At 41.9% G+C, this 17114-nt stretch overlaps 2 protein-coding genes, 1 long non-coding RNA gene and 1 pseudogene across 3 annotated transcripts; 3 read left to right on the top strand and 1 right to left on the bottom strand.

Annotated features, from left to right (window-relative positions):
• Positions 1-1663: 1663 nt before the first annotated feature.
• LOC102700578 (ectonucleotide pyrophosphatase/phosphodiesterase family member 3-like) lies at positions 1664-3436 on the bottom strand. Its single transcript, XM_006645538.2, has one exon. It carries the CDS (start codon positions 3372-3374, stop codon positions 1935-1937), a length of 1440 nt encoding a protein of 479 aa, XP_006645601.2. The 5' UTR covers positions 3375-3436; the 3' UTR covers positions 1664-1934.
• Positions 3437-4622: 1186 nt separating this feature from the next.
• Positions 4623-6695, top strand: LOC102700291 (annotated as a pseudogene).
• Positions 6696-7840: 1145 nt separating this feature from the next.
• On the top strand, positions 7841-10880 carry LOC102703156 (PRA1 family protein F3). The gene is made up of 2 exons (XM_006643810.3): positions 7841-8578; positions 10543-10880. The coding sequence occupies exon 1, from the start codon at positions 7991-7993 to the stop codon at positions 8570-8572; it is 582 nt and encodes a 193-aa protein (XP_006643873.2). The 5' UTR covers positions 7841-7990; the 3' UTR covers positions 8573-8578; positions 10543-10880.
• Positions 10881-15076: 4196 nt separating this feature from the next.
• Positions 15077-15688, top strand: LOC107305096. The gene is made up of 3 exons (XR_001551173.1): positions 15077-15149; positions 15407-15497; positions 15599-15688. It is a non-coding gene; the product is annotated as an uncharacterized LOC107305096 (long non-coding RNA).
• The last annotated feature ends 1426 nt before the right edge of the window (positions 15689-17114 follow it).

Raw genomic sequence — 17114 nt, 5'->3', positions numbered from 1 at the left:
GGGTCATGTTGTTATTACTGTTCAGGCAGGGGAAAATCCAGGAGCTGCCATGATTATATACTTAAATTATCTTTGATCTAGATAAAAGAATGACGACATTTCAAGAACTGAAGTTGTTTCGTGGTCCTTGAAAAGGCACCTACTATAGTTCGGAGTGTTAATTTGTGGTGCATTTCAATACATCAACGGTAGGAGCTACTATCTCTGTTTCACAATGTAGGTTTTCTAGCATTGTCTAGATTCAAATGAATTTAGACATACATACAAATAATATGCATTGATCAATAGATAGATCTAGAAATAGCCAAAGGGTCTTACAGTACGAAACGGAGGGAGCCCTTGCTGTACCTCATAGAGTTCATCTGTCATACCTCAGCACTAGGAGGCACAGTAAGATATGAGATATTGCCAAAAGAAAAGTTACAGTCAGATGTACCAATATCTCTTCGTACCTCCTAAGAGCAATAAAATGAAGTCAAAAAAAGTACTGTGCATATCTGTGCCTAAACAGACAGAGAAGCAGGCAAATTAAATTTATAGTACCAAGCATCAGCTATAGTTTCAGAGGAGAAAAAACATTAGAAATCTATGGAAATCCAACAAAGGACCATGTTTGACATCAATGTATTCGATGAAAACTAACAAGCAATCTCACAGCAGCATGGAAGCAGTTCCAACCTTCAAGAGGTTGAACCTCTTTATCAATAAGACAAAGAACATATGATCACCAACAGGTGAAAATACGGTAGCTCATATCATCCTGAGTTCAATATATAGAACCAACAATATTACTCCCTCCAGACAGAAATACTTGCCATCGCTAACCAACAAAATCGCTAATACATTTTTGCTATCTGAAACAACATATACAAGTAAAGGTGACTGGAGGGAGTACTAATGTAATGAAATAGGTATGATACAAAAGAAAAGGAAGCTTATACAGACACATGCATGAATGCACAAAAAAAGTTGGCAAACAAGCAAACCGGTGCTTCTTTTCAGATTATAGGAGAGAAACGAATCGGCAACAATGTTTAGTTGGTTATTTTAACCATACACAGTTGGACATGCAAAAGAAAGTAGAAATAATGTTATAGATGTGTTCAAGGAAACCATTCATGGAACATAACATATTCACATTATGTATTTGCAGCCCTCCAAAATATAAATCATGCTTTTGAGAAGTTGGTTCGTCATATTTTCTTCCAGGAATGGAACAGAATATCCATACACCTGCCTCTTTTAGCAAAATAGTCTAGGCAATCAAACCTATTTGCTCACCCCCCCCCCTGCCCCACAAAGCACACACAAACAAAAAGAAAACAGGAAGAATAGAATATATATTTAATTGTTGGCCTTTGCCAGAACACCTAAACACAGTATAGCAATTACTTGGCAGAGAGCAAATTGGTGGCAGAAGCAAATAAGGAGAGATAAACAAACAAAAACCTTACGACACATGTAATACCGGGAAAATAAAGACTTGTTAATGCTCATGTGCATATTACGTTGATACAAGGAAAGGAGAAAAAATCACCTATCTATTTATGATTCCAGGTAACACGAGATACACAAATGAAAGAATTATCAATGTGTATAAAAGTTGGCTATAATTAGGACTGGTGAATCTCTTATCAACATGATAAACATCATCATCATCATCTTAAGCAGAAATGTGAGCTTAATTTAACTTGCAAGACAAATTTAGCATAAGAAAACTGCTAAGGATAAGACATGATAACAACAGCAAATGTTGCCCATAAGGACAAAGATACTCTCTACTAGCAGCATTTGCATTCAAGCAGTGAATAGCCACTAGTGAAACAAGTCTAAGAAGATAAGAGTACAAGTCCAACTACAGCAAAAGGAAAATACCATCAGCAATCAGCATGACCTTTCTCATTCAAAACCATAGCAGTCACATGCATCCATGATCATTCGCTCGGTAAAAGAATCATGTCAGGAAAAGAAGCTGAACCATTGTTTGGAGCTGGCTCCATATTGAGAATGGAGGCAATAACATTGTATATCTCCACGTTCTCAAAGGATGGCACGACTCTACCCTCCTCAAAACGAGGACCATGCGCAAAAAATATTGTTCTCATCGAGAAGAAAGCATTGTCATAACCATGTGCTCCTCCACACTCATTTTTCTTCGATCGTTTCATCTCCACTTTATACCCTTCGCCTACCAACCCGATTATCGGTGGGATTCTATAATTATCTGAGTAATGAAGTCGATCGGGCAAATCCTCTTTTAGGTACATTTTCAGATATGCACCATTGTCCACCTTACCAGATCCTAGCCCTTCATTCATCTTGGCCACAACGTCTGGCAGCGACATGTCATCTGGCGGCCTGATGGCTAGCAACGGAGTCATTGACAAAACCCAGTCTTCCTTCAACTCAATCCATGGAGCCAAATCCTCGAGAATCACCAGCTTCTTGTCACAAGTCCCAACCATCCCATGGTCACCAACCAATATAATGTTCACATCATCAAACACTCCCCTTGCTTCCAGACCAGCAATAAGCTTCCCAATCATCTCATCAATCCGCTCCACCGCCTCCGTGATGGCCGGGTCATCAGGACCGACCTGATGCCCCTGGTGATCAGGATCTTCAAAGTAGAGCGTCAGGAACTGCGGCATTTCGTCAGACGGGAGATCAAAATAACCCAGGATCGTATTGACCCTCTCCTCGAATGGCACAGAGCCATTGTAGTGTTGGCAGTACTTGTCCGGGCAGTCCCAGCTGCCCTTCTTCACCTCCGAGCCGGGCCAGAAGTACGTGGCGGCCCGGATACCCTGGTCGGCGGCGGTGACCCAGAGGGGCTCCCCGAGCCACCACTTGGGTTCGTGCGAGGACATGGTGAAGTAGTCCCCCGAGATGGGGTCGGGGAAGTAGTTGTTGATGATGCCGTGAGAGGATGGGTACAAACCGGTGGCGATGGAGTAGTGGTTGGGGAAGGTGAGCGTGGGGAAGACCGGGATGAGGCCCGTGGCGGCGGAGGTGCCATTGTCGATGAGGCGGCGGATGTGCGGGGTCGGGGCCTTGTGCTGGTACCCGAAGCGGAACCCGTCGGAAGAGATTAGAATAACCACCGGCTTCTCGAGCTTGACCAGCGGCCGGACGGTGGCCACCGCGACCGCGGCCGAGGGCGCTGCGGAGAGGGGCGCGCGGAGGAGGAGGAGGTAGGAGGTCGCGACGGCGAGCGCGGCGGTGAGGAGGAGGTGGAGGAGGGAGGAGACCGAGGACCGCCGGGGCGCGGGGACGGCGCCGGAGTTGGAGCGGGGGAGCAGCGCGGCGGTGGGGAGCGGCGAGTCGGGGTCGCCGACGGCGAAGGGCGGAGCAGCCGCCGCCGTCGCCGCCATTGGACTAGTCGGTTTGACACGGGTGCTTCGGGAGTCGTTTGGATCTGTGCGTGTGATCGTGTCGACGTGTACGTATTCCGTAACTACCCAAGCTCGCTGCACGTGCTCGTGTACGGGGTGTACCCACCACTAGTGGTTGTGGACAGAAAAAAAAAACGATAACAAAAATCGAACCGAAATAATCAAGATCGAGAATTTGGGTCATAAATTCGGTCTTCATACTCTACTAACCGGATTTTATGTGAAATGTCTCGTAGTACACTGGTTATAAAGAACTTAGTAGCATCTAACGATTGTACTATTGTCAAATAAAAAAACTAATCGGATTTAAATAGATAAAAGATTATGATTTTTCTTCCCTCATTGCTGTGATTTTCGGTCATGACTGAGACGGCCGCTCAGTCTTCATTTTTTTTTTGTTAAGAACGATTGGTATTGTGTTTTTGATGACCAAAATTTACTACAAGACCGAAGACCATGACCAAATTGTTTGGTCTGATCGAATGCCCATAGGCCCCATGCCTAGCTAGTAGTTTTCCACACAAGTAATGTGGCCTTGGCTGGAAGCCTGGTAGTATGGGCCATGTTTAGTCCAATAGTTGTTGCATCATATTTTCTCTTGGAAAAGTCCAGTTTGACTCCCTCTGAAGGTTATATTTGACTGGTATTTCTCAACCATGAAACCAAGTATAACAACTCAAACTATTAAAACCAGTGCAAAATGACTTTGAGAGTGATTTTCACTGGTGGTGCCTACGTAGCACGATTGACCTAGTCTTCATCGGATGTAAGGGGCGAACAGGGTGAGGAGGTCACGCGGGGCCGTACGTGGAGTGGTGCAAGGACCATAGCTCGAATCTCTACATGGGCATAGATGAGCCACCTAGGGGCGAAGCTAAGATCTAATTATGAGGGGCATATTGACTATTAATTATGAAAAAAAGACACATAATATATATAATTTCAAGATTTTCTATAGGTAATATATAATGCAAGTGAACAAAAAACACATGATAATACAAGAGAAATAGGTAAATAGATAGCCACAAACAAAACAATAATATTGTAAGCAATGATAATATTATCCGAACTAAAATTATAAGTAAATAATTAGATACAAAAATAAACATAGGCAAAATAAGAAATAAATTATCTATCTTCCGGTTATTAACTACTACGGCCCCCTGACCCCTCCGCCTCATGTCCACTACGCCTTTGTGAGCCTCCCTACTCTACCTCTCACACCCGATGGTCGGGCCAAGGACACAGCCGAGGCTAACACATTCAAGGTGCTTGGTGTTGCTCGTGCCCATGTCAGTATTGTCACCACCTTGTTTAGAAGCTTTGCACCAACGACCATCTCTCGTGCTCCACGATGCTCTTCTAGGGCCTATGTGCCCCACTTAGTGCAACTATGAGTTGGTCCTCCCTACTATATGAGCCGAGGACGTTGGGATTGTAGAAGTGTCCTGCATCGATGGTCACGTGGGAGACAACGATGAGCGATATGGTCGACTGCGGTGAATGAGATGATATAAAATTTATTAAGGCCGACGAAGACGACGATAAGCATCGATAAACATGCAAAAAAATTTTCCATAATACTTATACGTGAGTCTATGCTTACTCTTGATTCTTCTAGCGATTGGGTTTCCATGTGGATGACATATCATCAAAAAGTTCCTCAAAATGGCCAAGGAGTTAGTTTGCACGATTTAATAGTTGAAGGAGTAATTATAGTCGGTTTCACAGTTGAGAGATACTTCTTTTGTTTCATGATGTAAGATATTTGATTTTTTTTGTTGAAACGTTTGATCATTCGTCTTATTCAAAAATTTAGTACAAATATAAAAAATGTCAAGTCATGCTTAAAGTTTTTTATAATAAAGTAAGTCATAAGCAAAATAAATGATATTTTTATAGTTTTTTAAATAAGACAAATAGTCAAACATTGCAAGAAAAAAATCAAACATCTTACAGGGAGTATGTATTAAATCCAACCTATGAGGGAATTAAATTAGACTTATTCCAGCCCAATAGGATGAACAGAGGCACATCGCGGCCTTATGACTCCGGCCCAACTTCTTTTTGGTTGGACATTGCAGGAATAAGTCCATGTACATCTCTCAAGTCGAATACCATATATCTGTATCCCTTATGTTATAAAAACCGTCTATTATAGGTCCCAAGACTGTATGGATCAAGTTGACCCCTGTTTTGCTTACGTGGCGTATGATAGGACCCACTTGTCAGCTTGCCCACCATTTCTCTGTCCCCGTGCTTGTTCCCTCCAAACCCTAGACCGGGGACGAGTGCAAGCGAAGGAGGGATTTTGAAGGCGCCGGCGAGCAAGAAACGAAGACACACACATTACATGAATACACCTACACGCGATATTAACTAAACCAGGTCATTGATGCAATTATTGATCTGAACATGGCCATGAACTTCAGTAATTAATACTACTACGAATTTATACAGAAACATGTACACACATGCACACCGACGAAACATTTGAAGTATTTAGTTATCCTTTTTTTGAAAGAAATTCCTTCCTTGGATTGCTGAGCTTAATTAGTTATTAACAGTTTTTCCTGATGGGTTTTTACTCATGTACTTCAAAATAAAATTGGCGACTTAATTAGTACTGTTGTGTGTAATGCAAGGGCTACGATGCCTCCGTGCTTCTGACCAAGAACCCCGGCGGCGGCCGAACGGAGCGCGAGGTGGGGCCCAACAGCCCCAGCCTCCGCGGCTTCGAGGTCATCGACGCCGCCAAGGCCGCCGTCGAGCGAAGCTGCCCATGCACGGTCTCCTGCGCCGACATCATCGCCTTTGCCGCCCGAACAGCGTCAAGCTCATTGGCAACGTCAACTACTAGGTCCCCGCCGGCCGCGTATCCAATGGCACTAAGGCCCTCGAAAACCTGCCACCGTCCACCACCACGGCGGCGACCTTCACAGATATGTTCGCCAAGAAGCTCCTCACCCTCGACGAGATGTGGTCGTCCTCTCCGGCGCCCACTCCATCGGCCGTTCCTTCCGCAACTCCTTCAACCGCGTCTGGAACACCACCACCGGCCCCGCCATAGTATGTCCTCTAGGCTCTAGCTGGTCTCTGCCATGGCGCTGTATATCGTGTATGTGACGGTGTTGTACGCTTGTGCAGGTGGACGCTGGGCTTGACCCTGCGTACGCGGCGCGGCTGCGGTCGCTGTGCCCGCCGATAGACCTGGACGCGCCGTCGACGCTGGACAACGACTGCTACAAGCTGCTCTCGCAGGGCAAGGGGCTCTTCTTCTCAACCAGCTGCACCACGTAAGCATGCTTCCCTCCTCTGTTCAAACAACGTCTAATACCTCTCCCAACGGCACCTGACAAGTGGATATCACCATTCGCCACGTAAGTAAAACAGGGGTCAACTTCGGTCCATATAGCCTTGGGACCTATAATGGACGGTTTTTGTAACATAAGGTATAGATATCTGGTATTTGACTTGAGGGATAAAATACAGACTCGACATCATGTTGAGGGACGTAATATGGACTTATTCCGACATTGCATAGCCTAAAGTGATGAAATTATCGATTTTTTGTCTATTCTTTTGTCTCATATTTACGATGCTGTTGATAATGCGCCGTAATACGCTACTCCATTAACTAAAAATATATAAAAATATATACATATTAAATTTTATTTAATATTATAAGAATATTTTTACCTACTAATCATCTCGGTCAATCATAATGATAATTTCATTTAATTTTCTCATCCACTTTCTTGCCTTCGTCAATCACAACCCTCGTTCTCTTAAACTTAATCTTAAAAAACTCTCAATGTTATGATGACAGTAAGACATGACATAAAATTTTATATTGCGCTGACCATGTCCTAAAATTAACTATCCACACCTCCTAAAGAAACAAACAACGTCATTGTTATGTTTATAATAAGTCACAAAACGACATATTAGTGATAGAACACAATTTATGAGTAAAAATGTTTGAATATGTGTCGCGGCAGTGGCGTGTCCCAACGGAGGTGCTCTCCCATCGTCAATTCTGCACTTCTGCTCTTCCCTCTGTGACAAAAGTCGCGCTCCCTGACGAGGCAAGCGTGTCTTACAAAGACGACGAGGAGCTCTACAGGGGCCGAGTTGCCGAGTTAAGCCAAGCTAGAGACGAATCACTGATGTTTTTTTACGAAACCACTCGCCAGCTCACCATATTGTATATCCCCTTAACAACCTGCTCGGAAAATTCATTCAAAACCCCATATTAACTGTACTCCCTCCATCCAAAACAAATCCACATTTATAGTTTAAATTTAAATTATTCTACTCGAATATATACGGATTTGAATTTACCAAATCTTTTCATCACGCACACAAAGCTGCCAAACGGGTAAGGGTTGGCATCGAGAACCCCCTCGAGAGTCACGTTCCCTTGTCGCGCTGCAACTGGACGCCCTCCGGTACGGCTCCCACATCTCACCCCACGATCTCGAGTTCTCAACCCAATTCGTTGTCTTCCCCTCTCCTCCTCCTCCTCCTCCTTCGATCCCCTCCTCTTCCCGTCCATTCCCCTCTCGGATCCACCCCCCGCGGCGGCGCCGGCCATGTCCAAGTACGGGACCATCCCGACCTCCTCCTCCTCCTCGGGGGCGGGGGCGGGGGCGGGGGCCGCGTCCCCTCTCGACTTCATCTCCCGCGCCAAGGCACGGGGCGCCACGGCGCTGGCCACGCGGCGGCCGTGGCGGGAGCTCGCGGACCCGCACGCCGTGGGGCTGCCGCCGAGCCTGGGCGAGGCCTACCTCCGGGTGCGCGCCAACCTCGCCCACTTCGCCATGAACTACGCCATCGTCGTCCTCGTCGTCGTCTTCCTCTCCCTCCTCTGGCACCCGGCCTCCCTCATCGTGTTCCTCGTCTGCATGGTCGCCTGGCTCTTCCTTTACTTCCTCCGCGACGAGCCCATCGTGCTCTTCGGCCGCGTCGTCGGCGACGGTGCCGTCCTCGCCGTGCTCGCCGCTGTCACGCTCGTCCTCCTCCTGCTCACCAACGCCACCGCCAACATCGTCTCCGCGCTGCTCATCGGGATCGTGGTCGTCGTGCTGCACGCCGCCCTGCACAAGGCGGAGGACAACGTCGATGATGAGGTCGGCCGCTGGTACACACCGGTGCCCCCGACGCCGTCTCACTAGAGCGAGGTTGCGTTCCAACTCTTGATTCTTGGTCCATCTCTACAGATGTCAGTATTGTGTATTAATTTCTGTTCTATTTTACTGCTGAATTATGTATGATTTGTTATGGTTGATCTGTGGTCAGCAATGTTATCGTATAGTTGAGTGTGAACACAATCTTTTTATGCTTCTGTGCTAAAATGATTTGCAAGACTTTTTCATTGAGTAGATAGAGCAGCTATGGATGCAATTGGCCCTAATAATGCTCTGTGTTTAACTCATGCTCGCACCATGAATATTGAGAAAAACTCTTATTCATTACATTAGTATGTCATCATTACATCAGTACTCCCTTCATTTCAAAATAGAGGGCATATTTTGTTTGGTTAGCACAAGTGTTTGACCAAATGATACTCTATTTATACATCACTGATGTGCCACAAAAGTGTGATCATAAGAAAGTACTTTCCAATACAGATATAATAATATCAATTTTGTTTCGTAAAAATTACTATCCTAATAGACTAATTTTTGGTCAAACCCTTGTCCAAATGAAACAAATATGTCCTATATTTTGTACTTGATTTGTGAATGACTTGTACCAACAAAGAAAAAAAACATTTGAAATGTCATTCAAAAACTTATATAAATGCAGAAAATTTCAATAAATGAGGTTTGGGTAAAATAGTAATCCAAGTGAGTTGTGATGTCATTCATTACAGTCAGCCAGGTTAGATGGAAGGATTTTTTAGAATTGTAGTAATCATGCCTTCTCATTACAGTTTGATAGTATAACACTGCCAGTTGTCAATTGTTTTAATGTTTATCTGGTTTTCATTGAGGCCAAATTATTTTAATTGGCAATTAAAAATGAGACGGATATCATGGAGCTATATGGATATGCTTGATAGAAATCCTGGATGAACAGGGCCTTATAGTTTTAATGAGATATATAGTTTAGGAAGTTGTGGGAGGCCACCCCTTCACCACTTCTCTTGACATTGTAATAAAAAGCGATTCCTGTTGATGTAATATAGGGGCAATTTTCTTGTCCTTATGCCAGCTCGAGTCTGGTGAGTCGCTCCTTTTTCTCCTCTATTATACGATACAATATTTCTCAGAGGCGAGTGCTGCTTGATATGCAGCTAACCAAAAAGCTGAATTGGACTAACTTAGCATTTTGTTGATTCAGTTAAATGAAGCGTAGAATTTACGTGAGAAATATGAACTAGATAATGAAAAGACAGGTACATATAACAAGCTGAGTTCAAATGTAGTTTTCATGGGATTTGATGCAACTTCTAATTTCATTTTCTCATTTCCCAGCAGATACATTTTTTCTGGTCTTATCAACAAAATTTCGCTATTTTTTCTTAATTTCAGGAACATACCATTATCTTCTTACATTATTTCTCAAACTGTTTTGTACTCCTTGTCTACTATCTCATTTCATATATGGGAATCCCTTTCAGTTTCCCTTTCCAATGGCAGTTTCTCCTTATAATGCTTTGTGTATGCATGTCTTCCTCATATGTTTGCCTTGTATTTTCAGTGTTTGGCCAATCTTTTACACCAAAACTTCATGATGTTTTTGTAAATCTTCTGTTGTAGAAAATCAACATAAAAGTCCACGAGTTTAAGGACCACAAACTCATACGGAGTACTTAATAACTTAAATAAATGTGAATGCTCTTTCATCATCTAAAAAAATGTGAATGCCGTCCCTATTGAGTATTTGAGTTAATCAATGAACCAGATGATAGCTCAGCAACAATATGTTTTTTGTTTACTTGTGTTGGATCCACCTATAATGCTAACTTGAAAGATCACTGAAACAACATACTAGTCAGCAACCTTGCATTGCATGATGGCTTGCAGTTCTGTTTTACCTGCTATTTTCAGTTTTTACCCTTTGTACTTTATGCAGCTCTTGCACAAAATTGCCATTTAAATTTGACAAAAACTGAGAAACGTCCCGTTCGTTTTTGCAGGATCTGAGTGTGGTTCACGCAGAAATGTGCTGTCACACTGCCTTTTGTTTATTCGAGCCGTGTCAAGTGAGCATTGTTAAGTTCGTTCTAGTGAATGCCATTTTTTTTAAGATGGCGACTGGCGTGTTTCACGCGCTGTTGGCTCAACAGGAAGTCTTGGATCCGATCCAGCGATGATTCAGGGCTGTGAATTGCAGCAAATTTCACTTGTTTATCCAACTTTTGTCAACGCTATGCAGCTTTCCTTGTTTTCATGTGCTACCAAATTGGTTGCACAGAGAGTAAAAATTGCACTTGATTCAGGAGTTGAGAATCAATGGCCTGTAAGTTGCGTGTGATTTCTATGCGCTCCATAATATCATTCTTTATCTTGTCATTTTCATTTTAAAAAAGAAACCCCAAGTGATCTTATATCTGAGTTGATAATTATATTCATAAAAACAAGAACCAGACATATATTAGAAAAAGGACCAGTACAGAAAAAAAAACTGCATCAAAGAAGAATTTTACATCTTTAAAAAAAAAGAATTTTACAACCAAATTTGATAAACATGTTCATCTTTTTGTTTTTGCTTATGCTCATCTTTTTGTTTCTGCTTATGCTTATAAACCGAACTTTAAATTTTCAATCTCAAACTTTAAATTTTCAACCTTAAATTTATGATTGATTTTAGGTTCTTTTTTATCGAAGCGTAGTTTTTAGTCTTGGACTTTATATTGATAAGAACATACATATAAAATTATTTTTCGTTTACACCCATGTTACATGTCAGTTGTCTTTTTTTCTTTAAAAAAGTGAAAGATCACCCCAAAAGTTTCTTTTCCACCGTGACCATGGCCGCTACACGTTGTTTCATATCCCGGTCGACCCTATCATTGGAAGGAAGGATGAGAAACAAATAACCAAGCAAAACATAGATGCATCGCATATAGGCTTTTGAAGACAGTAGTAGACATCCGTCCTGAAGAACAGATGCGAGGGCGTGTCCTGAGCTCGAACCAGATATGCTCCTAACCTACATTTCACACCCCTCGCGAGTAGGGTTTGCAAAACCGTGTGTTATCGATGACGTCCAGCGGTAGCGCGATTACCACGATAAACTTGAGTTCTAATAATTTGAATCAAACATCCACGGTAACAACGATTTTGTTGCTGTTACCACACGGTATGGGGTGAAGCTCGTTGAACCGAGGAAAGATTAAAACGATAAAGTTTTGCTAAAATGACTAATAAAATTAAACAAACATTGCAAATAAATAGTATGATATATGTAGGACATAGTAATTACTAAATTGAAAAATTCGGCACAGGTGAACAATGCCACTATCCATTTATTTTATTCATTTTTATGGACTATTTTTATTTTGAACCATAATTCAATGTTAAGTACGTTATTTTTTTTGTAAAATTTCTTCACCAGGACTACAAACCGATAGCTATTATCATGATTTTCCTTTTTTCACTATTTTTTAAAAAATTAAATTCAAGTAAATTTCATCCAAATGAAGCCCCCATTTACTGCTGCCATACCATGACGGTCAGCCCAAGTACTGCAATGGTAACAAGTGGTTTCATAAGCGCTGCTCACAACTCACAAGGGATGCACCGGCAATGAGATTGAGACATAATTGGAGGACCATTAATTCAATGAACGCCGTGATTAACTCTGACCAGACAACAATTCTATGGACCTAAAACCCATGAACAAACATCCGATGAATAAAACCACCGAAACAAAATGGCTAAGTAACCACCGCCAGGAGATATACCAATCACTACTCTATAATGTTACTACTATGATGTCTACCATTTCTTACGTATCACCTAAATAGTCATATTATAATTCATAAAAATTTAACAAATATGTAAGGTGAAAATTCAACTTACACAAATTATAACAAATATAAATGTGAATATGTGTATAGTAGTTTCAATTTTTTTTGGGTTACAACTTATATAAGTTGAATTTGAACTTGTATGTTAGTGGAGTGATATATCTCATATTGATATGTCTTATAAATTTTTTAACTATTAAGATGATATGCAAGAAACAGGTAGACATTCACATACGTGCTTAAAAACTGCTCCCATAAAGGATGTGGACCCATGTCATCATCGTATATAGTATATGAATTTTTTTAATCTTAACTAGATTTATTCATCGATGAATATATATGATTTTCATATATATCTAGATTTATCAATATCCATATAAATTCTTACGTCGTGATATACGGGGAAATCGGCCTTCCTCCTCCCCCCCCAATGCGCAAGAGATCGGTTAGGTTGGATGGGCCACGAGGCTAAGGCCCATGCAGTTTGTTTCAACGGGCCTAGACTCGAGGCCTACCTAGGCTGGGCCTAACAGGGGGCAGCTCGGCAACCCTCTCGCCGACGGCGGCGCGGCGCGTGAGGTTGCGGGGAGCGCGCGGGAGTTGTGGCCCTTCGGCGACAGACGAACGGCTCCGTCCTCCTCCTCCACATCACCCCCCCCCCCCCCCCCGACCGCCCCGGTGGCCGCACAAGGTACATCCGCCGCGAACTTTGCTAGGGTTCCTGGGGTGTCGGACTGGGGATTTTTTTGTTTTAATAGAGTGGAAACTGGAGAGTGTGCGGGTGATCAATCTCCTCCTCTGGATGCTACCACTACCCACATTTTTGCATCCACTCAATTAGGCCCATGCTTTCCTACCGTAGTGGATTCCGGATTTCCTCACCGTGAGATTTCTCTGGCAATATCAACAGAATGCCAATGTCTCCATGGGCTTCCTGTACTGCTTCATGTAGTGTTCGAAACAAAAGTAGCATCTGCTGCTGCTGCTGCTTCTTCGTTTGTTCCACTGACAATACATTATGAAGGTTATTTTGCTCTGTACCGTGCCAAATCGGTTAAAAGAGAAAGAATTGTACGGGTTAAATTGTAGTCTTGCACTCTTACTAGAAGTTAAAACGTTGGTGCTCTGCCATTGAGCGGTAGACGGGGTTAATTAGAAAAATGGAAAACCAAACTTAGGTGGATTGGGTTTATTGACTGAAACCAAAGTAACATGTTCCTGAGTTGTAGAAGGTGGTAAGTTCCTGGATCATGCCGAGATTGTCCTGAGCTAATGTATATTGATGAAATCATGAAATGTTAACTGCTTCACGCGCTCAACAAAGAACAGACGAGCGGTGCAAACCTGATTTGTAAACCTAAACTCTGGATATCTGGATGCTGTCAGAGCAAATTTTCGTAGCAGATATACACTTTAATGTTGCCGAGACCAAGCATATGCAGTTGAAGCAATAAACTTCTAGAAGCTGGCTCTTGGATTAGGAAGGCGACGCCATTTTAAAATACCACTCCACTCTTCGCAAATTCTGTTAATTTAGTGCCACACAATAGGTATCCTATACTCCTATAGTCCTATTGACCAAAAGATGGCTGTTGCTCAAGGTCACCACTCACCACTGTTGAAAGCAAACCACTGGGTAGCCCTAGACCAACCGATCCTCTCTGACTGTCCACATTCTTATTAGTCTACCATGCAAACGACATGGTGAAAATATCTTCCTTTTCGTGTGTGTCGGATGAAACCCTTGCATGCTGTGCAATCTGTGAGTACAAACTGAAGCAAGGTGAAGATGTCTAAGAGTTGTCGAATCGATCGAGCAAGACAATTTTCTGATCTTCAAAGCTTCAACAGTAAGAATGCCTAACAAGTAATCTGGAGTTCTGTTCAGAACAGCCGTGGCTGAAAGTTCTTCCTTTACGATGACCTTGGGATTTCGTTACCACGCACTACCTGATTGGTTTACGAATTTCCTCTCATCACATAGCCATCATAACTAATTGACAAGTACAAAATAGACCCCTTAGTTTCTACCAACTGACTTCCAAAACACATGCGCATTTCGTACTTTCGTTTTAGACGGTGGCAGGGCAAGAGGTTTTTGCCACAGGGTCTTTTCAATGTAATACTACCGACTAGTCTATGCAAAACTGCGTTTATATGTGCTGGACGTACAGCCACATGATGACTTCTTTATGTCTCCATAGGGCTTCTTCGGGCTGGACGAAATTCGGAGAAATTTTAGAGGATCTGAACTAAATCTTATAAAAATGCTGTAAAATTCCAATGTTCTGAAGGAGCCCTAGACTAGAAAGTGCATGCAGATCAAGGATAGGACATGTACTAGCGAATACCAATGCTTAAGGACTATGACTTTCTTACTATTCTCAGTTAGCAGCACCATGAACTTTTACTTGTTCCGGTGGAATTCCAGTTTCGTGGAAATGAGCCGATCGAGGGCTCGTCCAGTCGCTATCCCGAACAAGGGCCATAGCTTGAATGATCTTGCACTGCATATTTCTACTAATTAAAACGGGACTCTGAATGTGTGCTGTCGCTTCCATGGAAGATGCTCGTCTTCCGCCGTATATGATGGTGTCAACAATATATTACAGATGACGGTAGTGCATGATGAAGAGTCTTTGGTCAAGCTTGTCCAACCATTTACATTGCGTATTCTTTCTTTCCACAGATGAGAAGAGCACTTCCCAGAGCTCGACCTGAGAATGCAAGACTTCTAGGGGGTGATCGTTCAGGAAAAAAAAAATCAAACGGTATATTTACAAATAAAAAATAATGTATGATAAAACTTTTTATACGTGTTTCTAACGATCTAAAAGCTAATGTTGGAAAAAATAAACTATGATAAAAAATTCTTAAATTTAACTTCAAATTATGGTCGAAAATTTAAATTTTGGTTTATAAATAAGTATGAATGAAAATACGAGGGTGTCAACTTCCAGGTATGCACGGTTTGATCATTCTGCTCTGCATTCTTGTCCTTGCTAACTCTTGTGGTCAGCTGTTGCAGGCTCCGGATCATGGCATGGATCAGGTTGAGACCTTCATTTTCTTTGAACCTTTGAACAGTCGTCAGTTCAGCTTCAGCTAGGGAGTTCCTGGTAAGTTCCTTCCGTGCACCTTTACATTTAATATATTGCGCCGTTGGGAGTTCGATGGGATTAATATATTGCGAATGTAAAACTAGTACATACGTATGCAGGGACCCTATGGGATGATGTGTATGAAACGTTAAAATAGAGGTCTAGTCCGCCTCGCCTCGCCTGTTGCAAATCTTAACTAGCAAGGGAAGAACGAAAAGATTCTGTCTCTCCTTTAGAAAATAAAGCCACTTGCTGACTTACAGCTTTAGGTTTATAATTTAGTCACCTTAGGCTAATCATATTCACCTTTTAGGAATCTTAACTGCTTTCTTAATAATAGAACTGAGTAAATTTAACAAAACGAAATGTACTATGGATCAAGTTATAAAAGACAACAAGTTATAAAAAACCAACAGGGTTTTTGTTTCGTGGAAAATAACCATACTTATGATCATATATTTACATAAACCCATAATTTTAACCAAATGGGTTATAAAATTGCATGTAAAACTAGAGCTAGCTAACTTATAATCTGCAAGTTGTGCCTGCATAACATTAATCATTTTGTTTGTAGTACGAAGTTAAATTGATTAATAATGTGTTTTCTATGAAACTCTTTGACGATAGTACTCGAGATTATATACAATATGTTAAAATCCCCGTGATTCTGTATAACTTAGATTATAATACATATTGTGGTGCGTAATTTACTCTGAAACTAATGACCCGATGTAGACGGTTCGAGGTCGTGACGGTAGTTACATCGATGTTGGAACAAAGCAAATAAATTATCGAAATCAGAAGAACGGGTCTGTCACTGCACCATTAAAGAATCTTCACATGGATGAAAACTGAACGGCCAAAAAAACGTGGGATTCACACAATAGGGGTATTAGTTTCACATAAACCAAACACGACACGTAACGCATATATTTCAGTCTGGCACTACCCTAGAGTTGCAGCAAATCTATTGATTGGTTGCTCACGGCCAAATGGGCCAGTTAACCTTTAGATTCTAAAAAATAGCTGTTTGGTAGTCAACTCTTAAGAATCTGGAAAAACTCCTAAACTCTGCTTTTGGATTTTTAGTTTATTTTCTACAATCTGTAATTACGAATTCTTATAAGCTGTGGACCGTTCGGGACAGCTTCTGACAGAGCTCCCCAAACATGCCCTTACCATGTCGACATGATCCAAATCGTTGCTGATTATTTTATTCATCTAACAGTTTGGAATCAATCATAATAGTGATAGTAATGCACAAATCTGAATCAGGTCTCGTGCCAACGTCACTCTCTGTAGAATGTGCCTCTTGTCTTGCTCAATTTTGTCTGCTTAGCACACGAAAGCGAGAGCGACCGAACGAATATATGACGCGATACATGAATCGTGACATTTTTAAATGATTAATTGTTTGGTTCCCCACCTAATCATTATCTGCTTCTTTTCCCTGTCAATCTCTTTCGCCGTGATATTCTTGCGAGATCCTGGCCGTATGGTTTTACTGATAAGAGTATAAAAGATAAAGGATTATTTTTAGTAGCTATTTAATAGCATAACAATGTAATTAACTACTCTGAAGTCGAAGGTCTACTTTAAAAGCGTGATGAATTTTTATGTAGGAACATTTTTAAT

Source organism: Oryza brachyantha, chromosome 1, assembly GCF_000231095.2.
Source record: "Oryza brachyantha chromosome 1, ObraRS2, whole genome shotgun sequence".
Classification (NCBI taxonomy): Eukaryota; Viridiplantae; Streptophyta; class Magnoliopsida; order Poales; family Poaceae; genus Oryza; species Oryza brachyantha.
The sequence above is the reverse complement of the archived record's forward strand: the minus strand, read 5'-3'. Positions and strand labels throughout refer to the sequence as shown.

What these genes read in the sequence shown, in the direction of transcription:
- LOC102700578 (XM_006645538.2), bottom strand. Translation starts at nt 3,374, where the DNA reads ATGGCGGCGACGGCGGCGGCTGCTCCGCCCTTCGCCGTCGGCGACCCC.
- LOC102703156 (XM_006643810.3), top strand. Translation starts at nt 7,991, where the DNA reads ATGTCCAAGTACGGGACCATCCCGACCTCCTCCTCCTCCTCGGGGGCG.